Genomic DNA, 19,858 nt, shown 5'->3' on the forward strand with positions numbered 1-19,858 from the left:
GGAGAGATGGCTTTTTATTCTGTATTCCCCATCCAAATAGAAGTTCATTATGTCCACTTAAAAACAGACTATGTTCTTTAATGTGACAAAATGATGGCTTCCTTCACCTTACTCCGCTCTGAGGTAGAGCACTAATAGACTTCCTGTTTGAAAACTCGTCCCGGCTGCATTTGGAAGTATTAGAAGGCCGAGGCCATTCCTTTTGATTTGTCTCCAACCAAAGATTGGATCCTTCTAGAAACATCGGTTTACGTGATTGCCCCTTCACTAGAGGGCTGGAATAAAAGGGAATAAGGCGATAAAGAAAAATGAAAATGGCAGACAGACTATGTTCATCATCCCTCTGAGATACTCATCTGCAGCCAGGGATGGCTGAGCCTCTACTACACTCTCACATCAAAGAAAAGGAGGAAAAAAAAAGACTCTTCACCTTGTGCAATCACACAGGCGTTTGGTGTGGATAAATGTGTGAGCCCGTGTGTGTGTGTGTGTGTGTGTGTGTGTGTGTGTGAGCACGCATCTGTCTGCATGTGAGCTATTTGTGAGTCCACCTCAGGCTCTGGGCTGCTGGGTATGCAGCCTTAAAAGGTTGTGTTTCTGCTGCCATCTCTCTGCCTCTCTCTCTCTCTCTCTCACTCTGACTCTGTCTACCTCTGTTTTGTCTGTGTGTCCGTATCATTCACCATCTCTCGTTCTGTCCATCTGCATTCCATTATCGACGCTTTATCATAATTGTTTTCAAAGGACGAGGCGAAACGTCGGAGGAGTGTCTCATTCACAGCCTCTCACATCCAGCGCGGGGAATGACCTTATGCTATTTGAGAGGGAAGCTGGTTAGCGTTGGTAGTTTTGAGAACATAATAAAGCTATTTATGCAGTGAGTCTGGCCTCTCACAATCACCCTGCTGTCTGAGGCTAGTCGAGGTGTGTATGTGTGCGTGTGTGCCAGTGTGTTTGTGTGTGTAAGAGTGAGAGAGAGAGAGGGATAGAGAGAGAGAGAGGAGACAGTGAGGCTCAGGCTAGGCGAGGGAGGCCCGAGGAGGGGTCAGACTTACATAAACTCTCAGCCTGTCTGCCAGTAACAGAGAACTAACACAGCTTAGGGCAGCGAGCAGGGAGGGAGGAGGAATAGTCATGACCCAGCTAAGTAGTTTACACAGTAATGGGCCAGAATGAAGACTGTACTAATGTATGACGCCATTTTGTTGTCATACTGGGTTATAGTGGTGAGGGGAGTCTTGAGAGCAAAGTGGATAGCTTTCTTTTTTGATGTGTGTTTGTGTTGTTGTGGTTGGCAGCTGTCTCTTTTTCCTGTCATTGTCCGCAGTCACATGACAGACGGAGTGGGTAAGTTTCACACATGCCATGAGGGCGAGTCACCAAGCTGACATTAGGGACTGGGAGGTTCCTGGAGGACCAAACATGGTCATGTGGGCGCTGCACGATCAGGTCGGGACTGAGCCTGGACTCTCTATCTTTTGGTCATCCCTGTATAACTTTGAATACTTGAAAAGTTACTGAGGGGCCACTGTGGTGGTTTTGCATGTTTTATCCCATTAAATGCAAATCGCCTATACTGTACTTTACTGCTGACCGTTTCCCGAAGCATACCATACATTTTTGGACCGATTTCCTAACTTCCAGGAAGCCAGTGGTTTATTGGTTTTAATGGAGTATGAAAAGACTGTCCTGAGATAGGTAATCCATCAAACTGAGCATTTAGCCTCCTTTATTTGTACGTCACTGTTACTGATTGATGTAACCCTTGTCGTCCTGTGGTTATGCAGCGAGCAGGCTCTGTTTTAGAAGACTGTTTGTAGTGGAAGAGCTCTGACATTTGAGATTTTTAGACTGCCAGAAAAGCATTGCACTCAAAATCAACTTGAAATTAAACTCAAAAGACAAATAGTGACAGTGTGAAAAGAATAACAGGAGTTTGTTGCATTAAAGGAGCAGTGTGCAGGATTTAGGGGCATCTAGTGCTGAGGACTGCAGATTGCAATCGGGTGAAACTTCTTCAATGTGCCAAACTTAAACTCCCAGTTAATATTCCTTCAGTGTTGATTGTTCAGGAGTTTTTTACCAGGAGCAAAATTATCCCCAGAGGTCTCTTCCTCTCCAAAACAAATGGACCAGGTGATTTAAACCATTAAAAACACTGATGCAAGTCAGTGTTTCTCCAACGCCGTTCAGCTAATTGCAGACGGGCTGCTTCTAATGTGTGCTCACCTTTTTTACTTATTACTTAAGATCAAGACATTGAGGAGGTTTTAAGTTTCTTCATCTCCAAAACAGACGTTTTTGACGATTCATTTAAAACATGAATAGCCTTATCTAGAGCCAGTGCTTATTTTGTCCGTTCTTGGCTACTGTAGAAACATTGCTGTGCAACATGCTGGATTTTGTGGATCTGCTCCCTATATAGATTTAAACGGCTCATTCTACAGTAACAAAAACACAAGCACCCTTATTACATACTTATTACATACTTCTATTATATTACATTTCTGCAAAACCCTACAAAGTGGACCTTAAAATTAGTTGCTAACTTTACATTCTTACCATAAAAGATTTCCTGAAGGCAGCAATAAGGGATAAACTGTCCTTCCACAGAAATGTATTAACATGTGAAGATAGTATAGCATAGTATGATAGTATGATGTAAAAATATAGCAGTCTAAAGACTCAAGTTTCTTAATGAATGAAAATAGATGACTTTAAAGAAGGCTGGAAATCAATTTGAGAACATATTAACATGCTTTGGAAAATGACTGGCAGCATTAAGTTGGCCATGTAAAGTATCTGCGATTCGTGCTCATAAGCTCTCAACATGCACAACCACTGTTATGGTCCTTCAAAGAATTTTCGTACTCAACCACCATGGGGCTACCAGAACCTCCATCAATAACTCTTATGAGTCAGCTTCCAATGACTGCGGTTTCAGATTGGCAAACTTAACAGCTAAAGAGAGGGTTTCGTAGAAACAAACCTTTTCATTTTTATTTAATCTAGCAAATGCAGAGGAGAAATGAGTAACTGTTGACTTTGACCTCAGGGCTGGGCACTGTTTATGTGCAGTCTTACACTGAAATACTGCTGTGGATTATGATTATTCAATCACACTGTAAGCACGGGGCGGCACAGCGGTGCAGTGTTTGGCACTTTTTTTCTCACAGCGAGAAGGTTTGAAGCTGCTGGCCGACGCTTGGGTTTTCTCTGGGTGTTCCCACATGCAGGTTGGGTTAATTGGCGACTCTAAATTGCTCATGTGTGCCCTGTGACTGAGTGGCGACCTGTTCTGTACCCCACCTTTTGCCCAGTGTCAGCTGGGAGCCTTTAAAAGGATAAGCGGGTATAGCTGGATGGATGGACTGTAAGCATGTGCTGTGAGGCCTGTTGGGTATTATGATGGGGATCAGCTGTCAGTACAGTAGTGTGGGCTGGTACGAGAGTGCACACAGAGCAAACACACACACACACATTCAGAGTTTCAGAGAGTGTATTAGCTGAATTCTCAAAGCCGTAAACCTTTTGTGCTCTCAGGTCATTGTGAGTCTGCAGCGAGCTGTAAGCTTTTACTTGAGTCATGTCTGCAGGTAGTGGTCTAGTCCGGGTTCACATCAGTGTAAATGGTGTCAGTCTGAGCTCAGTGTGTGAGACAGCATTCCCCACTTCCAGCTCAGTCATGCCTCATGTCATATTGACTGATGGGATTCCCTGGAGCTGCAGTGAGAAGTGTAGTCCAGTGTTTGTTTTGGTTGCTTTCTGTTTATACGCCTGTGTGTAAGTGCATACGTGTGTGTTGTGATGGAAGTATGTAATATATATCTGCGCCGGCATGTGCAATGATCCAAAAAGGAAAACCTGAATCCTGTGAGAAATGGCTACCACAACGTTTTCTCTGGAGAGCAGAAATAGCAGCGGGGGGTGAATAAATGTACGCGGTGACAGCAACACTGTCATTTGGATGTTGTGCATGGAGTGTAAGCAGTTTTTCATGCATGTGCGGGTCTATCAATGCCACTGCATGCGTGTGTAAAACAGTTCAGACGCTGGTTTTTCCAGACCAGCTCGTAAACCACATCTGGGGAAAGAATTTAGATTCCTTCCCTCCGTCTTTCTCCTTCTCCCCATGTGTGATTCCCTCCCTCCTTCCCTGCTCTGGTGAAAAGAAAAAAAAACAGAAGTCAGCTTCTTTCATTTTTTCTGTCTTGTGTCCTCAGGCTAACTTCAGCCTGGTTTTAGAGCAGAGAAGAGGAATGTCTTATTTTGCACTGATCACTCTAGTGTCTGTACATTTCTGCTTCAGATATGTCGTGGAGGACAGAACGAGGGGATGAAGGGAGGGAGAGGAGATTAGCAAAGAGTGAGTAAAGAAGAGGGCAGGGAGAGAGGAAGGCAAGCGTCAGTGGGTGTCAAAAACGGGTTTGTTTATGCGAGGTAGAAAATGCAAATGAGAGCGCGGCAGCATGCCCCCACAGTTCTGTGATGAGCCTGTGTGTTTGTCTTCATACATAACAGGCGGCTAATGATGTTGATGACAGCAGACAGGCTTGTGCTGAGAGGTAGCACTGGAATGGAAGCTATGAGGATTACAGGACTCTGTTTTAGTCGCCCTTGTTTTCCTAATCATATCCTTCACCTGCTCTCTCTGCAGACTGTCCCTGGCTTCGCTGTGTTCCTGTGGGACAATCAACCCAACCCCAGTAGCTGATTGACAACAACCCGACCAGCCCGACAGACTACTGTTCTTGATCTTCCTATTGGCTGGCTGCCACAGCTTCCCCGATCCTGACTGGCTCTGGCGGGAGCGTGGATGGAGCCAAGGGATCTGGTTGGCTCGGCCCGACCCAAAGAGGCGGAGATACAGGGAGGCAGGGTGGGGCCAAATGAAGAGGACCAAGTAGGAGCAGGGGGCATCGGTTTGGCGCGCAGCGATGATGTGATTAATGGCGGCATCAGCGAAGGGGAGGGGCTAGAGGAGCAGGGGGAGGGGCTTCTGGAGGAACAGGAGTTCTCCATCAAGGAAGCGAGTTTCCAGGAAGGAAGTCTAAAGCTGAAGATTCAGACCACCAAGCGAACCAAGAAGCCCCCCAAGAACCTCGAGAACTACATTTGCCCACCGGAGATCAGGATGACCATCAGACCTCCAGTTGGAGAGGGCAAAGGGGGGCGGCAGGGACGGACAGGAGGTGGGGCAGGGCGAGGCCAGAAAGATGAAGAACGAGGACCCCCCAGAAAAAGGGTAAGTCACCATCTCTGGAAGCACTGTCCATTTTGTGTGGTTTCAGTAAGAGTGTAGTATGTCATGTACAAAGCGGTATAGTGGAGGGTTTGCGCAGGTATACGTGGTAAACCTTTCCCTTTTTCTGGCCATTTATAGTATACCACCAGGCAATAATCGCAGACTGCCATAAAACATCTGCCACCACAAATAAGGTTGGGTATAATTGGGATTTTTTCTGATACCTGTGCTAAAACGATACCGGTGGCTAAATGGTGCCTGAACTGATACTTAAAAAAACAGCACAAAACAGTTAATGACACAACTCGACAGACAAACATTTCTCTATTATCTGTTAAGGATTAACTGAGACTGTGCCTACAATGAGAACAACCTGTCCACCTTAACAGTCTACCTTAAGGGACCCTGGGTGGCTAACTTAGCTTGCTAACTTCGGTGCTACCCCAATTCACTTTAGCAAGTGGGCAAGACATGAGAGGTTGGCTTGTGTCTGGGAGTTTTAGTGTTTATTAACTGACAAACAGCTTTAACTGTACACACACACACACTGCACTGCCACTTAACTTAATACTCTGCTCCGCTCGCTGCAGCCTTTAGTGTCATCTGCACACACATACTTGCTCGCTCGCTGTTTTTCTCGCTCGTTAGTCACACAACCTAGCACTAAAATGAGGCACCAAAATCTGCGTTATGATTAGGTCAGGTAGGTAGCAATCGTAAAGGAACCGGTGCCATGTTGGCACCTAACCCTAGCCACAAACTAATTTTCTATTTCTGGAGTTGGACCATTTATTAGCAGCACTGTTTAAATATATATACATATATACAGTATATATGTATATATATATACACACACTGTTATGCATTACACCACACTCTCAGAGAGCAGAGCGTACTCTAGGCAAAGATGGAGCAGTAGAACGTCAGGCGCAGTGAAAGTGAAACATAATCATTTATTCTGCCGGCTCTAACAATTTGCTGTCACTCACAGCAGCTGCTCCTATCATCCATCGATCTGATCTGATCAGCTCTGAATGCACCAACAAATCAATTATCCACACTGCGAGTACCAAAGTGCTCCTGAAGAAAAAGAGAACTCATGGAGAGGTCTGCCTGTCTAGCATTTACGGACCCACTAAAAACCTCAGAATTTTGACACAGAATAATACAAAATGACACGCATTTAAAAAAAAAAAAAAAAAGAAAAGTTTGCTGTTGTTGTTACACCCCTGTCGCCACAGCTACACGTGCACCCTAATGCTGTGGGATACACTAAATCTGTAAGAGTATACCCACTTCCTCCTTGGTAGCACACCTGTCTCATCAACCACCACTACACCACTGGTTGTACAGTTTGTTTTTTACAAGTTTGAGTTTTTCACTGAGTGAAAAAACTCATCTTTCTACCTCAACCGCTCATTTTCTCACATGCTCCACTATATGTACCTCTCTCTCTCTCTCGCTCTCTCTCTCTCAGTAGCTCGTTTCCCTGCTTGGTTACACAGGGTCAAAGTTTGCTGTGTAATTGAAACCAGTCATGGCTAGCTGAGATCACAAAGTGACACACACACACACACACACACACACAGACACACAAGCACACAACATACACACTCACATAAGAGCTGAGAATAGGGCTGACATAAGCAAGTGACAGCTGCTGTCTGCTCTCTCCATTTGTGGTCATATACACAGAGACCTTTCCTGTCTCCTCTCCTCTCCTCGGCTTTAATGAAATCAGCTCTTGTGGGTCACGCCCCTTCATCCCCCTCCTCCTCCATCACACCCTTTACTCACTACACTGGTGCTCGGTGTGTGTGACACTGTGTACGTACAGGTCCTTGGGGGAATCTAGTGTTTGTAGCGTGTGTTTACCTACACAATGGTGTGTGTGTCCAAACCTGACAGCCATCTCGGTGTCACTGAGCTCGACAGGCCCAGCAGGAGCGGAGGCGTCATGTTGTCAACATGATGCTGGGCCTCGTTTTGTTCTGTTGTGCTTCAGTCTTGTTGTTTTAACTCCAATTCAAGGGGGTCATGAGGTAATTGCATGGTCAGATTTATCTCTGCTCTATGTCTGTGTTCAAGAGGGGTCTGATGCAGCCAAAAAAATAACTGTGGGCGGTTATTAAAAAAAACACACAAAAAAACAGCATTATCCAGGAGCTGTTTTAAATAAGGGAAATTTGTACATAACCAGCCATTTAAAAACACCTCTTTTACACAGAAAATTGTCTAATTGTTTAAAGACATGGTCTCTAAAATCAGTAAATGAGAGGAAATACAGTTGCCAGACAATTAGAGGCTGCATGCTGCTCACCCTCTCAGATCAGCTACCTGTGTTAAACCAGCTATATACAGATGTTTTGTACATACTTAACATCATGGGTGCTCAAAGTTTTGAGCAGCTGACTGAGTGCCAAATTAGGGAGCCAGCATAAAAGAGCAAAGGTTTTGTTTCAACACGTGAGACACACATGAAACAAGGGGTCTTGGGGTCCTCTGCCAGAAAATTTTAAGCAACAAACACTGAATCTCCTACAATCTGTTGAATTATTTTGCAATATTTTGGGCCTATTGCAGAATAATTTATGTTTTAAATGCTTTTTTTCCCTGCTGTCATGTTTTTATTGAAGGGGGACAAATGTACATGTTCTAAATATTGGGGGCGTGCCCTACGTCCCCTCTGAAATGTACACCCACCAGCATATGGTTGATGGCCGCACATGGGGAAGGTGCACACATAAAGTGAAATATATTTTAGCACTTACTTCCACATTAAACTGCAGAGTTGTCTACGGAAATAACTTACTTTTAATATATGAATATTTATTTGTGTTTTTGGTAATTCATTGAGTACAGCAATCGTCAGATTAATAAATAGACAACTATTATAACACCAACGACAACACCAAAAAACAAAAACACTGACACTGACATTAAAGTGCTCTACATATCGTAAGGTGCTGCATCCTCGCACACAGAGGATCAGTTATTTTACACAGTTTCTTCACAGTTTGTTCAACAGAGCAATACTGATTTTGGAGGTCTGGCACCCTGTAGCCTCTGCCTGATGGTAACAGCTCATATCAAATTTTAGTTAACAGCACTAGCACTGATGACAGCACACACATCCTGCAACACTTTGGCCATGCTGCTATTTGCCATGAGACCAGTAGCTTTCTACATAGTGCCTTTCATATCCTGAATATGCTTATTAGGGGGTATAGTTTGATGCAGTAGCTAAGTAGGGTATTTAATGTAGTTTCCCAACTTGTGGCTGGGAACCCAAAAAAGGAGTTGAAAGACAGATTTGAAGGTGTCCTAAGATAATTCACAGGCAAGGCAGAGAAGAAATATGATTCTGCTACACAAGGTTTTTCTGCTAATCATTTTCTTAATGAATTACTAGATAATTATAGTGAAGTAAAGCAAGGAAAACTTGTTTTTGTTAAACTGGTGAAAACTAGTAGGCATTTGCAAGTGGTGAAAAGTGGTTGGAAATATGTTGATAAGTCTTAAAGGTTGGAAACGGCTGCTCTACATGTATGGTGTCGTTTTTTTTTTAACTGGAACACTGGCTGAAATCACCACCTCAATCTGTCACCTTGTGCTTAGAGTCTGGTGGTGGTGACTCAAATACAAAATTGCAACTAAATTGGAAAGAAAGCATGTGGGTGTTGCTTTGTCATCTGCAGATTTTGACGTCATCCACAGAACACAATTTCAGCCAGTCGTCTGCAGGATGTGTACTCTCACCACAGAGTAGACTATATCTGACCTGCTGTCGCATTTCTGTGAATAAATTCTATCAAAAAGAGGTGTTTACCACTAAAAAATGTTTTTAAATCCATGAGCAAGCTGAGCAAGCTGCACTCTAAAATTTGGGCAGCCATTCCTAATCCAGCACCATCGGTCCCCATTTGGAAACCCGCTGCTACAGTATGATTGACAGAGGTTGTCATAGTGACAGGGGTAGCAAGCTGGTCTCTATTGAGATTTGAGGTTTTAGGGAGGGGAGGGGAGTGGAGGATGTGTTGGTGTTGATTCAGATCAGTTTCAATCCTTCATCCCCTACACTGCGTCCCTCAATCACACACCCCCATCCCCCTTCCCTCCAACCCCCCTACTCCCCCACCTCCCTACATCCTTTCCCTCCATCCACCCATCACCTGCCACCCCAAGGGTGTAATACAGGCAGGCTCACTGGAGAGGAACGGGTTAAAGAGAGAGGCTGGGCCGCTTTCTGTCTCTCTGTCTCCCTCTCGTGTGTGTGTGTGTGTGTGTGTGTGTGTGTGTGTGTGTGTGTGTGTGTGTGTGTTGAGGTTAAATACTCTCTTTGTGGTGTGTGTGAGGCTGTGTGTCAGGAGGGGAGGGGAGGCAAGAGGGGGAGCAGATGGACAGCCTCTCTGCTCTCTGCTGTATTGTATCCACATCTACTCTTTCCCTCTTTCTCTCTTTATCTTTTATCTGTCCCTCTTTCTCCGCTTTTCTTCCCTCACGTCTTCCTCTTTTCACTCTCCACTCCTTTCTCCCTCTTCCTCCCTTCTTTCACCCTCTGTTGTCTTGTAGCAGATGGCAGCGTGGGGCAGCAGCAGCAGCGGCAGCAACAGAGCAGAAGCCAGAGTGTGAGCAGGAGATGGGGAGAGGAAAAGGGGGTTGTGGAAAGAGGAGGAGGAGGAGAGAGGAGGTGGGGGTCAGGCATATGGAGAGCCTGGTTAAGGGGCCCCCTCAGAGGGAGTGTGTATGTGCGTGTGGTAGTGTGGTGAATAGAGGAGGGGGAGAGGCAGGATACAATAGATGCCCATTAAGACAGAGATTTGACTCTAATAGACAGAGAAGGGGAGAGACAGACAGATAAGTAGGCAAACATGCAGAACAACGCATAGTAAGACAGCGTTGGCAGCCTCTCCGTCTTTTGTGGATCTTCTGTCAAAACTTCTCTTCTCCGACCTACTAGAAGGTGAAACTTTCTGTTACTCATATCAAAACTAACATGTTCCAGCATCAAATAGTAACCAGACGCAGCAGGCAAAAAGCAGAATAAACACCAAAACATGCAGATATGGGTTATGTTAATGTTCACAACTGACTAATTCAACAGCAGAGGCAAGGCAGAATTGGTGCTTGCATAAGAAATAATATAGATTGAAGCACAGGCTGCATCTGAAATCACACCCTACTGGCAAATGAAGAAAATCACATATTTTTGACTGAATTCCTCAATATTGATAAGGTTGGGTGTTTTTTGGGTTTCTTTCCAATACCGGTACTAAAAAGATGCTCTTAAATCACTACCAGTGCCTAAGTGGTGCCTGAATCAAGAAACCGACAAAACAGTTAACTACACTGAGGAACAGTTTTGTTGTTTTTTTGTTTTTTTTAAATCGCAAAGGAAAATTTAAACTTGAAATTTTTACAGTATATTTCACAGTTTAAAGTATACTTAAGTATATAAATATGGATAAATACAAAGCATTATTAATTAATTCACCTTCTAAATAAAACTGAACCCAACCACAAAAATGTAACACCAACAGTTACAGGACCACTATCAGCAAAACAAGTCATTGTCTGTTTAGGCTTAACTGAGACTGTCACTACAATGAGAACCGCTGGTCCACCTTAACAGTCCACCTTAAGGGAGCCTGGGAGGCTAACTTTGCTTGCTAACTTCAGTGCAAACCTTCTTCACTCTAATAAGCAGGTGACAAGCAAGACACAGGAGCTTGGCTGATGTCTTGAGAAGTTGTATCATTTATTCACTGACAAACAGCTTGAGCTGTTCACACGCTGAACTGCCTCTTAACTTCAAACTCTGCTTCGCTCGCTGCAGTCTCACTGTCACCGACACACACACATGCACGCGCTTGCTCACTCTATCTTTCTCACTCGCTCTCTGTTTCGCTTCTCACACAATTTGGCACTGAAATCAGGCACCGAAATCTGCGATATGATTCGGTCAGGTTGTAACAGTCATATAAGAACTGCAGCCACGTTGGCAGTTTTCGGTACCTAAATATTGCTATTAAAATGTCATTGTAGGGTTGACTGTGAGTGCTTTCACAAAATATTCACACAATTACATTTTTTATAAATAGTCATGAGTAATGTAGATATAATGACTAAGCAGGTATAGGCAAATAAAGCCTTGATTCGACCAACTAGTCCGGTTCAGTCCGGTTACAAATGAGAACTGCTACTTTTGTGTTCCCATTATTGAAAGTTGTAGATGGTACCAATAATAAAGCTGTTCCATTTCCAGAGTTGTAGTTTTCATCACCCCTCTGTTGAGGTACCTCACAAACTAAACTGATACTAAAAAGCAGAGCTAAAAAATTGTCACGTCACAATTCAAACATCTCCCACCACGTATTGGTATTATATTTTTGGAGCTGGACTGTTCCTTAGTTGCACTGTTGAAATATTTACGCCTTAAGTTCGGTTACTGATTGCACGACACTGGGAGTGCACAGGCACAGACGGAAAAGCAGAACACCAGGTGCAGTGAAAATGAAACTTTACTGCAACTATCCATCGTGCGTCTCAGTCCTCAAACTAATGCTGAGGGGAAAAAAAGATCTCATGATGACCTGTGCTATATTCACAAACCCACCGAAATGTCCAAATTTAGAGACGGAACACAGAATGATAAAAAAGGGACACAGACATAAGATAAAATAAAAAGTTTGCAGACCTGTCATTTCATGGACAGTCGACGAGGTGCAGGCATTGTTGGTGAGAGGAAAGAGGAAATATAGCAAGAGCTGACTGGAGTAGTGACATGAGTATTATTATCTAGAAACAACCCCACCATCATTATGTGCACTCTCTGCAGTGGAAGCACAAACAGATCCACAGTTTAGGTACAGGTTACATACAGTCTAAGTAAACTTTTCCAAAAGTGATTGGTGGAAACAGCTAGAACACTCTGATCATGATATCGATATATTAATATATTGCCCAGCCCTCCCCATTTACCATGGTGCTCTTTATTTCCCCTCATCATTTTATTTGAGTGTGCAAATGCTGACTGTAAATGTATGTATATAGGATGTAGTACCCTTAAAAATTCCCACAGTAGAAAGAAAAGTAGCGTCCATAGTGTGGACGATCCCATATTGCAATAAGTTGTGTTCTATAGATGCAAAAATGACTGCTCTAAAGCTGCCAGCGATGACACAGAAAAACAGCGATTCATAAATGTCCGAAATCTCAATTTACTATTCAGGATAGAGTGCGCTATTAGTGTCCATTTTTATGTAGAGCTTAGTGAATGAGTGAACGACGGAGTGGGTTCAAACTCAGAAGCACTGAAGAAAACATAAGAAGATGTAGTTTCCAGGTCTTAAAGGGAATCTCACCCACCTATCATCTTCATAGCGGGCATCTATAACCAGGGAGGTCAATGAGCAGGCGCCTTGTGTCAGGGGACAGACCCACACACACACATAAACGGGATATGATGGGCTCCCCTTCTCTGTCTCCAGCTGACATCACACACATGCTGAACGTCCCCTCACACACAGCTCTTTGTCTGGGCACGCTGTGTGTGTTTGGAAGATGAATGCGTGTGTTCTAACGGATTGGGTCCCGGGTCAACCACTGCATCACTCCTCCAGACACACACATAGACACACAGTTATCGATCCAATGCCTACACATGGGGGAGCATACGCAAGCTAAAATGCATCCACTCCCTTTCTTTCTCTCTCATACACACACAGACACACACACACACACACACACACACACAAATCATGTTGAGCAGTGATTGCAGTTAGAGAGAGTGTTTTCCTGGTTATCTGTCCAGTTCTCTGGACGTGCCAAATGTGGCTCTTAATCCATTTCACTATCTGTGGGGAGAGATAAGCCAGAGCTTTTCCAGGAGTCCAGGCCAGGCTGTGTGTTGTTGTTGTATATGCGCACGTGTGTGTGTGTGTGTGTGTGTGTGTGTGTGTGTGTGTGTGTGTGTGTAGTAGTAGTAGTGGGTGTATACGAAACCCTAACGCTAGACACACACTTATCTTGTCTTGACAGCCCCTCTGCTTGGTGGTCCCCCTGGCTGTGTGTGTGTGTGTTGCTGCTTGGTGGTCTCCCAGCAGTGTTTGGGATTATTATGTGTTAGTCAAGTGCATTCACAAGGAAATTAATGCTGCCACAGTTGCCACGCCAAGTGTGTGCGCATGCTCTGCGTGCACATGCGTGTGTGTGAAATGGTTAGCCTTTTGATGTGAGTTTTTTTATCCCTGGCTGAGATGGCGGTTGGTGACCTGAGGGACTTGATGAGCTCATAAAATAAGAGCGCGTGTGTGTGTGTGTGTGTGTGTGTGTGTGTGAAGCTCTGTACTAACCCACAGAGAGCAATCCTTGACTGATTTATGAAAGTGTATGATCATGAAATGATCACCTCTAATATGACCTGACCAAACTGTCATATTAGACTTTTTTGGTGTCTGTCATCACTGCAAAAATAACTAGGCTTTATTTTAGTGTGTGTGTGTGTGTGTGTGTGTGTGTGTGTGTGTGTGTGTCCTTAGTGTGCAGTCTTAAGCCCTTTTTACACTGCCTACTAATGGCAAGAATATCACGCCTCTATGCCACCTTGCTGTTCTTTATTAAAGCTTCAATTGCAGAATGGGGGACAGCGTTGTCTCACCTTTAAGCCAGGATCAGCGGTAGTAACAGTGCCAAGTCAAGGACTGTGTAAAAGGAACAGCCGGCATGTTTGACGACATGTTATGTCTGCAACCCACCGCCTGGAGATTTTAAAAGTAGCAAGTAGCAGTTAGCAGCTACCTCAAAGAAGAGGAGCAGCAGCCAAAAACAACGTTAGACACGTAATGGACATGGATGGAGCCTTGTGTCTCTACTCTGTGTTTATTTCATATGTATTTGTGTTTTCTAAAAGCTTAAGGACGCAGAAGAAACACTGTATTATTGCCATAAATTGCTGTAAACAACCTCTATTGGCTGCATCTATGCCATTACAAAGGACCCAAGAAAGTATGAGGACAGTGACGTTTACAACGTTTTAAAGTAGATGTATCTTGTATTTAAAGGGAGTATAAATAAGCCCATAAACCTCGTTAACACTGCCAGTTCAAGGCAGATATATCATACCTTTATTTCATGTTGCCATTCTGTACATAAGGTACAACTACGGAAAAAGAGAGAGCTGTCCTGTCTTTAAGTTGGCAACAGAGGTAGCAACAGTGTCGAATTGACTTGTCTGTAAAAGGGACAGGCGGGAGGCAGGGTGATTGGCAGCAAGGATGTGACGTTTTGACAACATGTTATGTGTGCGACCTGCTGCGGTAGATTTTAAAAGAAGCCATTAGCAGTTAGCAGCTACCTCAAAGAAGAACAGGGGCCAACAATGTCTGCATATTGGGAAAATAATGAGGTACGGGAGCAGAGGACAAAACTAGCCGCCACGTTACAGGGACGTAAATGATTATTATTGCCATGTTATGCCATTGTTATTGTTCAGAAAGCGTTGCCGATATGTATGTTATATGTTGCACTATAGAGGCCGATGCTGTTGTGTTACATGTCATACTCATCACTCTTTTGTTTCCACAATGCTGGCATGCTGTCTAAATTAATCACAGAGAAGGGATGGCATCATGCCGCTGTTGTTTGGTTCGGTGTAAAAATGACTTCTTAGCAGCCCCACAGCGTGCTCTCTGTGTAAAAAGAGCTTTTGAGAGTAAGAGCTGGGAATGCTTTAAGGGGCGTTTCCCTGTGGTCGATGGGGGATGGGACATGTGTATGTTTGTGTGTGTGTGTGTGTGTGTGTGTGTGTGTGTGTGTGTGTGTGTGCTTGCATGCTGGGGAGGGGTGAGTGATTTAGCACCGCTGAAACACCAGCTGTCCATCTGTGTCTGACCCCCATACACACCCTGTACACACTTGAAACACACACCGACACCCACACTGACACACACACTCACACACACACACACACACACACACACACCTCCTCGCATCTAACCTCTGATCTGCTCTTGAGTATCTCTCAAACCTGAAGAAAGTCCAGACAAAACACAATCTGTTCATCCGTCGTTCTCCCACCAAAGACACACACATACGCACACACACACAAATATACACACACTCTACATTACACTAAGCAAGATTGCTCCCTAATCAGCTCTGCAGTAGTGCTGGTGCTGCAGTGTATCCACAATGAATGACTCTGCAAGGTCACTCCTAGTGAGCACATGCACACACACAGACACACACAGTTACACAAAGAGACGCTGGCGGCTGGCAGAAGAAGAGATGAACTTTGACCCTGCCGGACATTCAAAAGTCGAGGTGATAGCTGGACTCCACAGTTGTGTTAGCTTCCATGTGTGTGTCTCCATGTGTGTGTGTGTGTGTGTGTGTGTGTGTGTGTGCTGTATTGTTTGTTTGTGTGTGTGGGTCAGGGTTGAGACAACTGGAGTCTGGCCTTTGCTTTCTTACCCTCAGGGCTGGATTTGGTCTCTATGTGAGTGTGTATGTGCGTGTGTTTGTGCTGACCATTTGGTTGGAACTGTAGCTAATTTCTCAATCAGACACACACATACCATCTTCCCAATCTGTCCCAAAGGTCAAGCCCTATTCATTCACTATTGTGTCCAGTCCCAGTGGGTTGCTGTTCCTCTTCAGGCAGATGTAGGCAGAATATAATAGCCCGTCTAGCTCAAGTTACATTTTAATGAAGATCTGAAGCAGCCACTTGCACTTAAAGAAATGCCACTGGCTCAGTTGGCTCAGTTGGGGAGCAGCTACCAATGAACATGAAGACATTTAACAATGGCAACCAATACTTTGCCAGTAAGTCATGTTTTAGTTCAGAAGAATCACAATTTTTCAAGATTTTTAGGATGCTTTCTTTTTCACAGCAACAGCTAAAATAATACAAAACAGACTTTGTGTAGTAAAAAGAAGACTAAGTCATCTTCCAACTTGGGCTGCTCGATTATGGCAAAAATCATGACAAAGTATTTTGGTAAATATTGAGATTGCATTTTAACACCATTAGTCATTGACTTTAGAAATACAAAGCATTTATTGAACTTTTTTAAAACAACAACAACAAAAAAACAACCTTGTTCTTTTATCACTGGATTTTCTTAAACTTTAAATACAATATATTTTATGTATAATTCAATTGAAAAACAGGCTTGAGGAGTATGAAAGATGCCCCAGTCTGGCTAAGGGCACTGAAACATTAAGCAAATGCGTGACTGACGGTCAGTGTCGGGCCTTTGGTGAGTGTTTGTCGCCCTGGTTTTTGCAGTGTGTCCAACATCATTGGCGCTTGTCTGCTTTTTCATTGGCTGATTCAGCATGTTTAATTTCCGTCAGGGCGTTAGTGATGGCAAAACGCATCAGTAAATAAAATCACTTGATTGGCTGTTCTGCTCGATACAGAAGAAAAGAAAGGGAAGTGAGGAAAACAACCAATCAGCTAAAGTCAATAGGACTTGAGATTGCAACAAACTTGCTATATTAGGTAAGGGTTTTTTGTTAGCCATTGAACGTTTTATCAGAAGCGGTTCTGACCTGTTTGTGTGACTGGCTAAGTACCGTCTTGAATTCGTCTTGTTGATCTTCCAGTTTCCCTTTTTGAATGATAATTGCAGATGCTTTTAGGGACAGGCAAAAGCGGTACATTAATGTTTTATCTCAGTTATCATAATTATTAGAAGCCAAAATAATCATTGAAAATAAAAAAATAGATATTAATTAGAAATATTAAGGAAAAAACAAAAGACAAAATCCAAGTACTCAAGGGTTTGACAAGGCAACATCAATTTAAGTGTAGACTATAAAAAAAAACATACACAGGCCTGAATTGGGTTTTGGATAGCGGTTGACTGTGACTCACATAACTGTGGGATTATCTGGAGGGCGGCCATGTTTGATGTCCTCTGCGGTCAGGGATGATGTTGAGTCACAGACTCATGTGTTCCTGGTGGCCGCTTTGTTAGTGTGGCTCCATCATGCCTCTGCCTCTGTGGTTAGTCAGTGTGCATGTGTGTGTATGTGTGTGTGCATACATGTGTGTATGTTTGTGCACGCAAGGAGGAGTTTGTATTATGTGGTTTTGAGAGGAGGTCCGGCAGGGATCGAGGGTGATGTTCGGTGCAGGGAGGGAAGCAGAGGGGATGATTGGAGTCAAAGGAAAGGAGAAGCAGGCGCAGAGTATTGACTTTCACTGTGTCTCACTTGAAGCGTAAGTGTGTTTGTCAGTGAAATCTGATGGCCCCATCAGCTGTCCGGGACTCGCCTGTCAGAAGGGGTGTGTGTCGCTGTGTGTGTGTTTCTGAAAGCCAGAGAGATGACAGTGGAGAGGTGGTGTCCAAAAATCTTTTTTACAGGCTGTCACCGGCTTTATTGGCATGACAGTATTCTTAAACAACATTTTTGATTAGTTGGTTTTAGAACACTATGTGGTGTAAAACATTTTCACATTAAAAAATGTAATGATGCAAATCATTAAAAAGCCTCTAAGCCGGGGCTTTTCAGACATTGTGTGTTTGTGTGTGTCACTCTGCCCAGTTCTCCGCTGCTTTTCATGTCTTTGTACCAGGCTTTGTAAAATAATCCGTCTGTAGTTCTGCTGTTTATTTATGCTCGTTGTCTTTTAAGTATGGATGCGGACATGAATAAATGATATAAATGTGTCTGTCTGTCCTTCTGTCTGTGTGTCCATCCCTCGGGACGGCTCAGACTAAACAAACAGCTGTGTTTATGAAGCAGGGAAGAGCCACAAGGGTCTTCTGTTTAGTGGTCCATTTCAACACACACACACACACACACACACACACACATATGCTCACATGCACACACACATACACACTCCCGAATGCCCTGCGCTCCTCATCTTTTACCTGCCCTGCTCTGTTGCGTTTTTGCCCCCTTGTGTTTTCTGCCCTGCTCTCTCTCTCCCTCTGCCCCCTCTGCTCGGCGTAATGCTCGCTCGCTCTCAGACCGAGAGGAATGCCACTCCGTGTGACCTCTCACCTACTACAAGGAGGGGTGCTGGTTTAGACAAGGGAGCGAGGGGGCAGCTGCAGTCATGTGCCCAGGCCTGGAAGGAAACACACAGCCCCACACACACATACACACACACACACACACACAGCCAGGTTGTTAGCTAAAAGACACACACTCTAATTCTAGTTTTGTTTGCACTGATGCAGATCTAGATGTACGCTGCTTCTCCCGCCTCCCTTTGTGACTGTCTGAGAAAGTGCAGGATGCCATGCTTTGGTCTCTGTGTGTGTGTCTGTGTGTGTGAACGCGCGAGTGGAGTGCAGCCTCATACAAAGGCGTTATTGTTGGTGCGAGGGGGCCTGAGGGGAGGCGGGCAGTCTGATTGGTTAAGACTATTGTGTCTCACTTTGCCCATTCTCCCTGTCACTGAGGATGTCATAAAGTGGCTCTTTAATAACTCTCTCTCTTGCAAGCTGGGGATCATCTGAGGTCTTGATATATTCACAGAAATATGTAGACAAAGCAATGAAAGTGTTACTTTATGAGCTTTAAACTTGAAGTGCAGCCTCAAGAGTTATTCTTCAAGACGTAGTAATTCGTCTGTCAGCTACTGTTTGTAAGCAGCACTTGATGGAAAACAATTGGCTCTTCAGTAGTGCTGCAAATAATGGTTATTTCATTTTATTACCCATTAATCTGTTGATTAATGTTATGCTACACGATTAATATAATTGTAATTAAATAACTGTTATGTAATTATTTTTTTCAGTCTATATAAAATATCATAAAATAGTGAAAAATGCTTATCAGCTCCTGAAGCCCAACAAATTGCGATTTTCGTCAATGGAGAGTAGTTTGAGTGAGCATAGTAGTTTCACTTTTCGTGTCCCCGACAGAAAGCGTTGTCTGTTTGGAAGTACCGAGCATACGACTGGATATATAAGAGCTGGACTATACTGTGCGAGTTGCGTGAAAGTTTGTAAACTGTTGTTTTGATTTAGTTTTCCTGCTGTTAAACGTGCCCTCTTATTCGTGGATTATTCTTTCATTGGAGGCATGCAAGAATTGATTAATGAATTGATCATTTTCAGCAGCACAGTCCAGTGTGACTATGTATTATTTCCTTTGCCTTTCCTTATCAAATTGGATAATAAAAAAGTGATTTTGAATTTTTAATATTTGGTATAACAGAGCATTGCCTGATAAGGAGACACCATTACTTAAGTTTTTATCACCCAAATATGTACAGAAATAGATGTAATGTAATAGTCTCTTGTTTTGTAGGCTATTGCCTCAGTAATTAGACAACAATGCGTTAGGGTGCATTATTTCTAAATAACTAATCAGTGAGTGGGGCTTCGCTGTTACAGACCACAGTTTGCCAGAGAGGAAGTGTTTAATCTCTGTGCAGCTCCTGTCTTGAATTACCCATCATTCCACACAGGAAGCCATCCCTTAGGATTTAGAGCAGCTCATTGGCTGTTAATTGTTTCCTGTTGTACAGAAGTGGTACAATTGGGTCATATGGTGCACAGAGCACTGTGAACAACTCGTTCGTCTGTCGTGCACGTGTATATAGGTTCGTTATTTACTTCTCCCAATATTTGCACTGATTAA

At 43.7% G+C, this 19,858-nt stretch overlaps 1 protein-coding gene across 1 annotated transcript in view; it reads left to right on the forward strand.

Annotated features, from left to right (window-relative positions):
* setbp1 (SET binding protein 1) overlaps positions 1 to 19,858 on the forward strand; it is a 40,113-nt gene that overhangs the window by 2,647 nt on the left and 17,608 nt on the right. Inside the window, exon 2 of the mRNA XM_042489000.1 lies at positions 4,658 to 5,245. Within this exon, the coding sequence (XP_042344934.1) occupies positions 4,817 to 5,245 (429 nt within the window). The 5' untranslated portion in view covers positions 4,658 to 4,816. The remainder of the gene's footprint in view (positions 1 to 4,657; positions 5,246 to 19,858) is intronic.

Source organism: Plectropomus leopardus, chromosome 6, assembly GCF_008729295.1.
Source record: "Plectropomus leopardus isolate mb chromosome 6, YSFRI_Pleo_2.0, whole genome shotgun sequence".
NCBI classification, from domain to species: Eukaryota; Metazoa; Chordata; class Actinopteri; order Perciformes; family Serranidae; genus Plectropomus; species Plectropomus leopardus.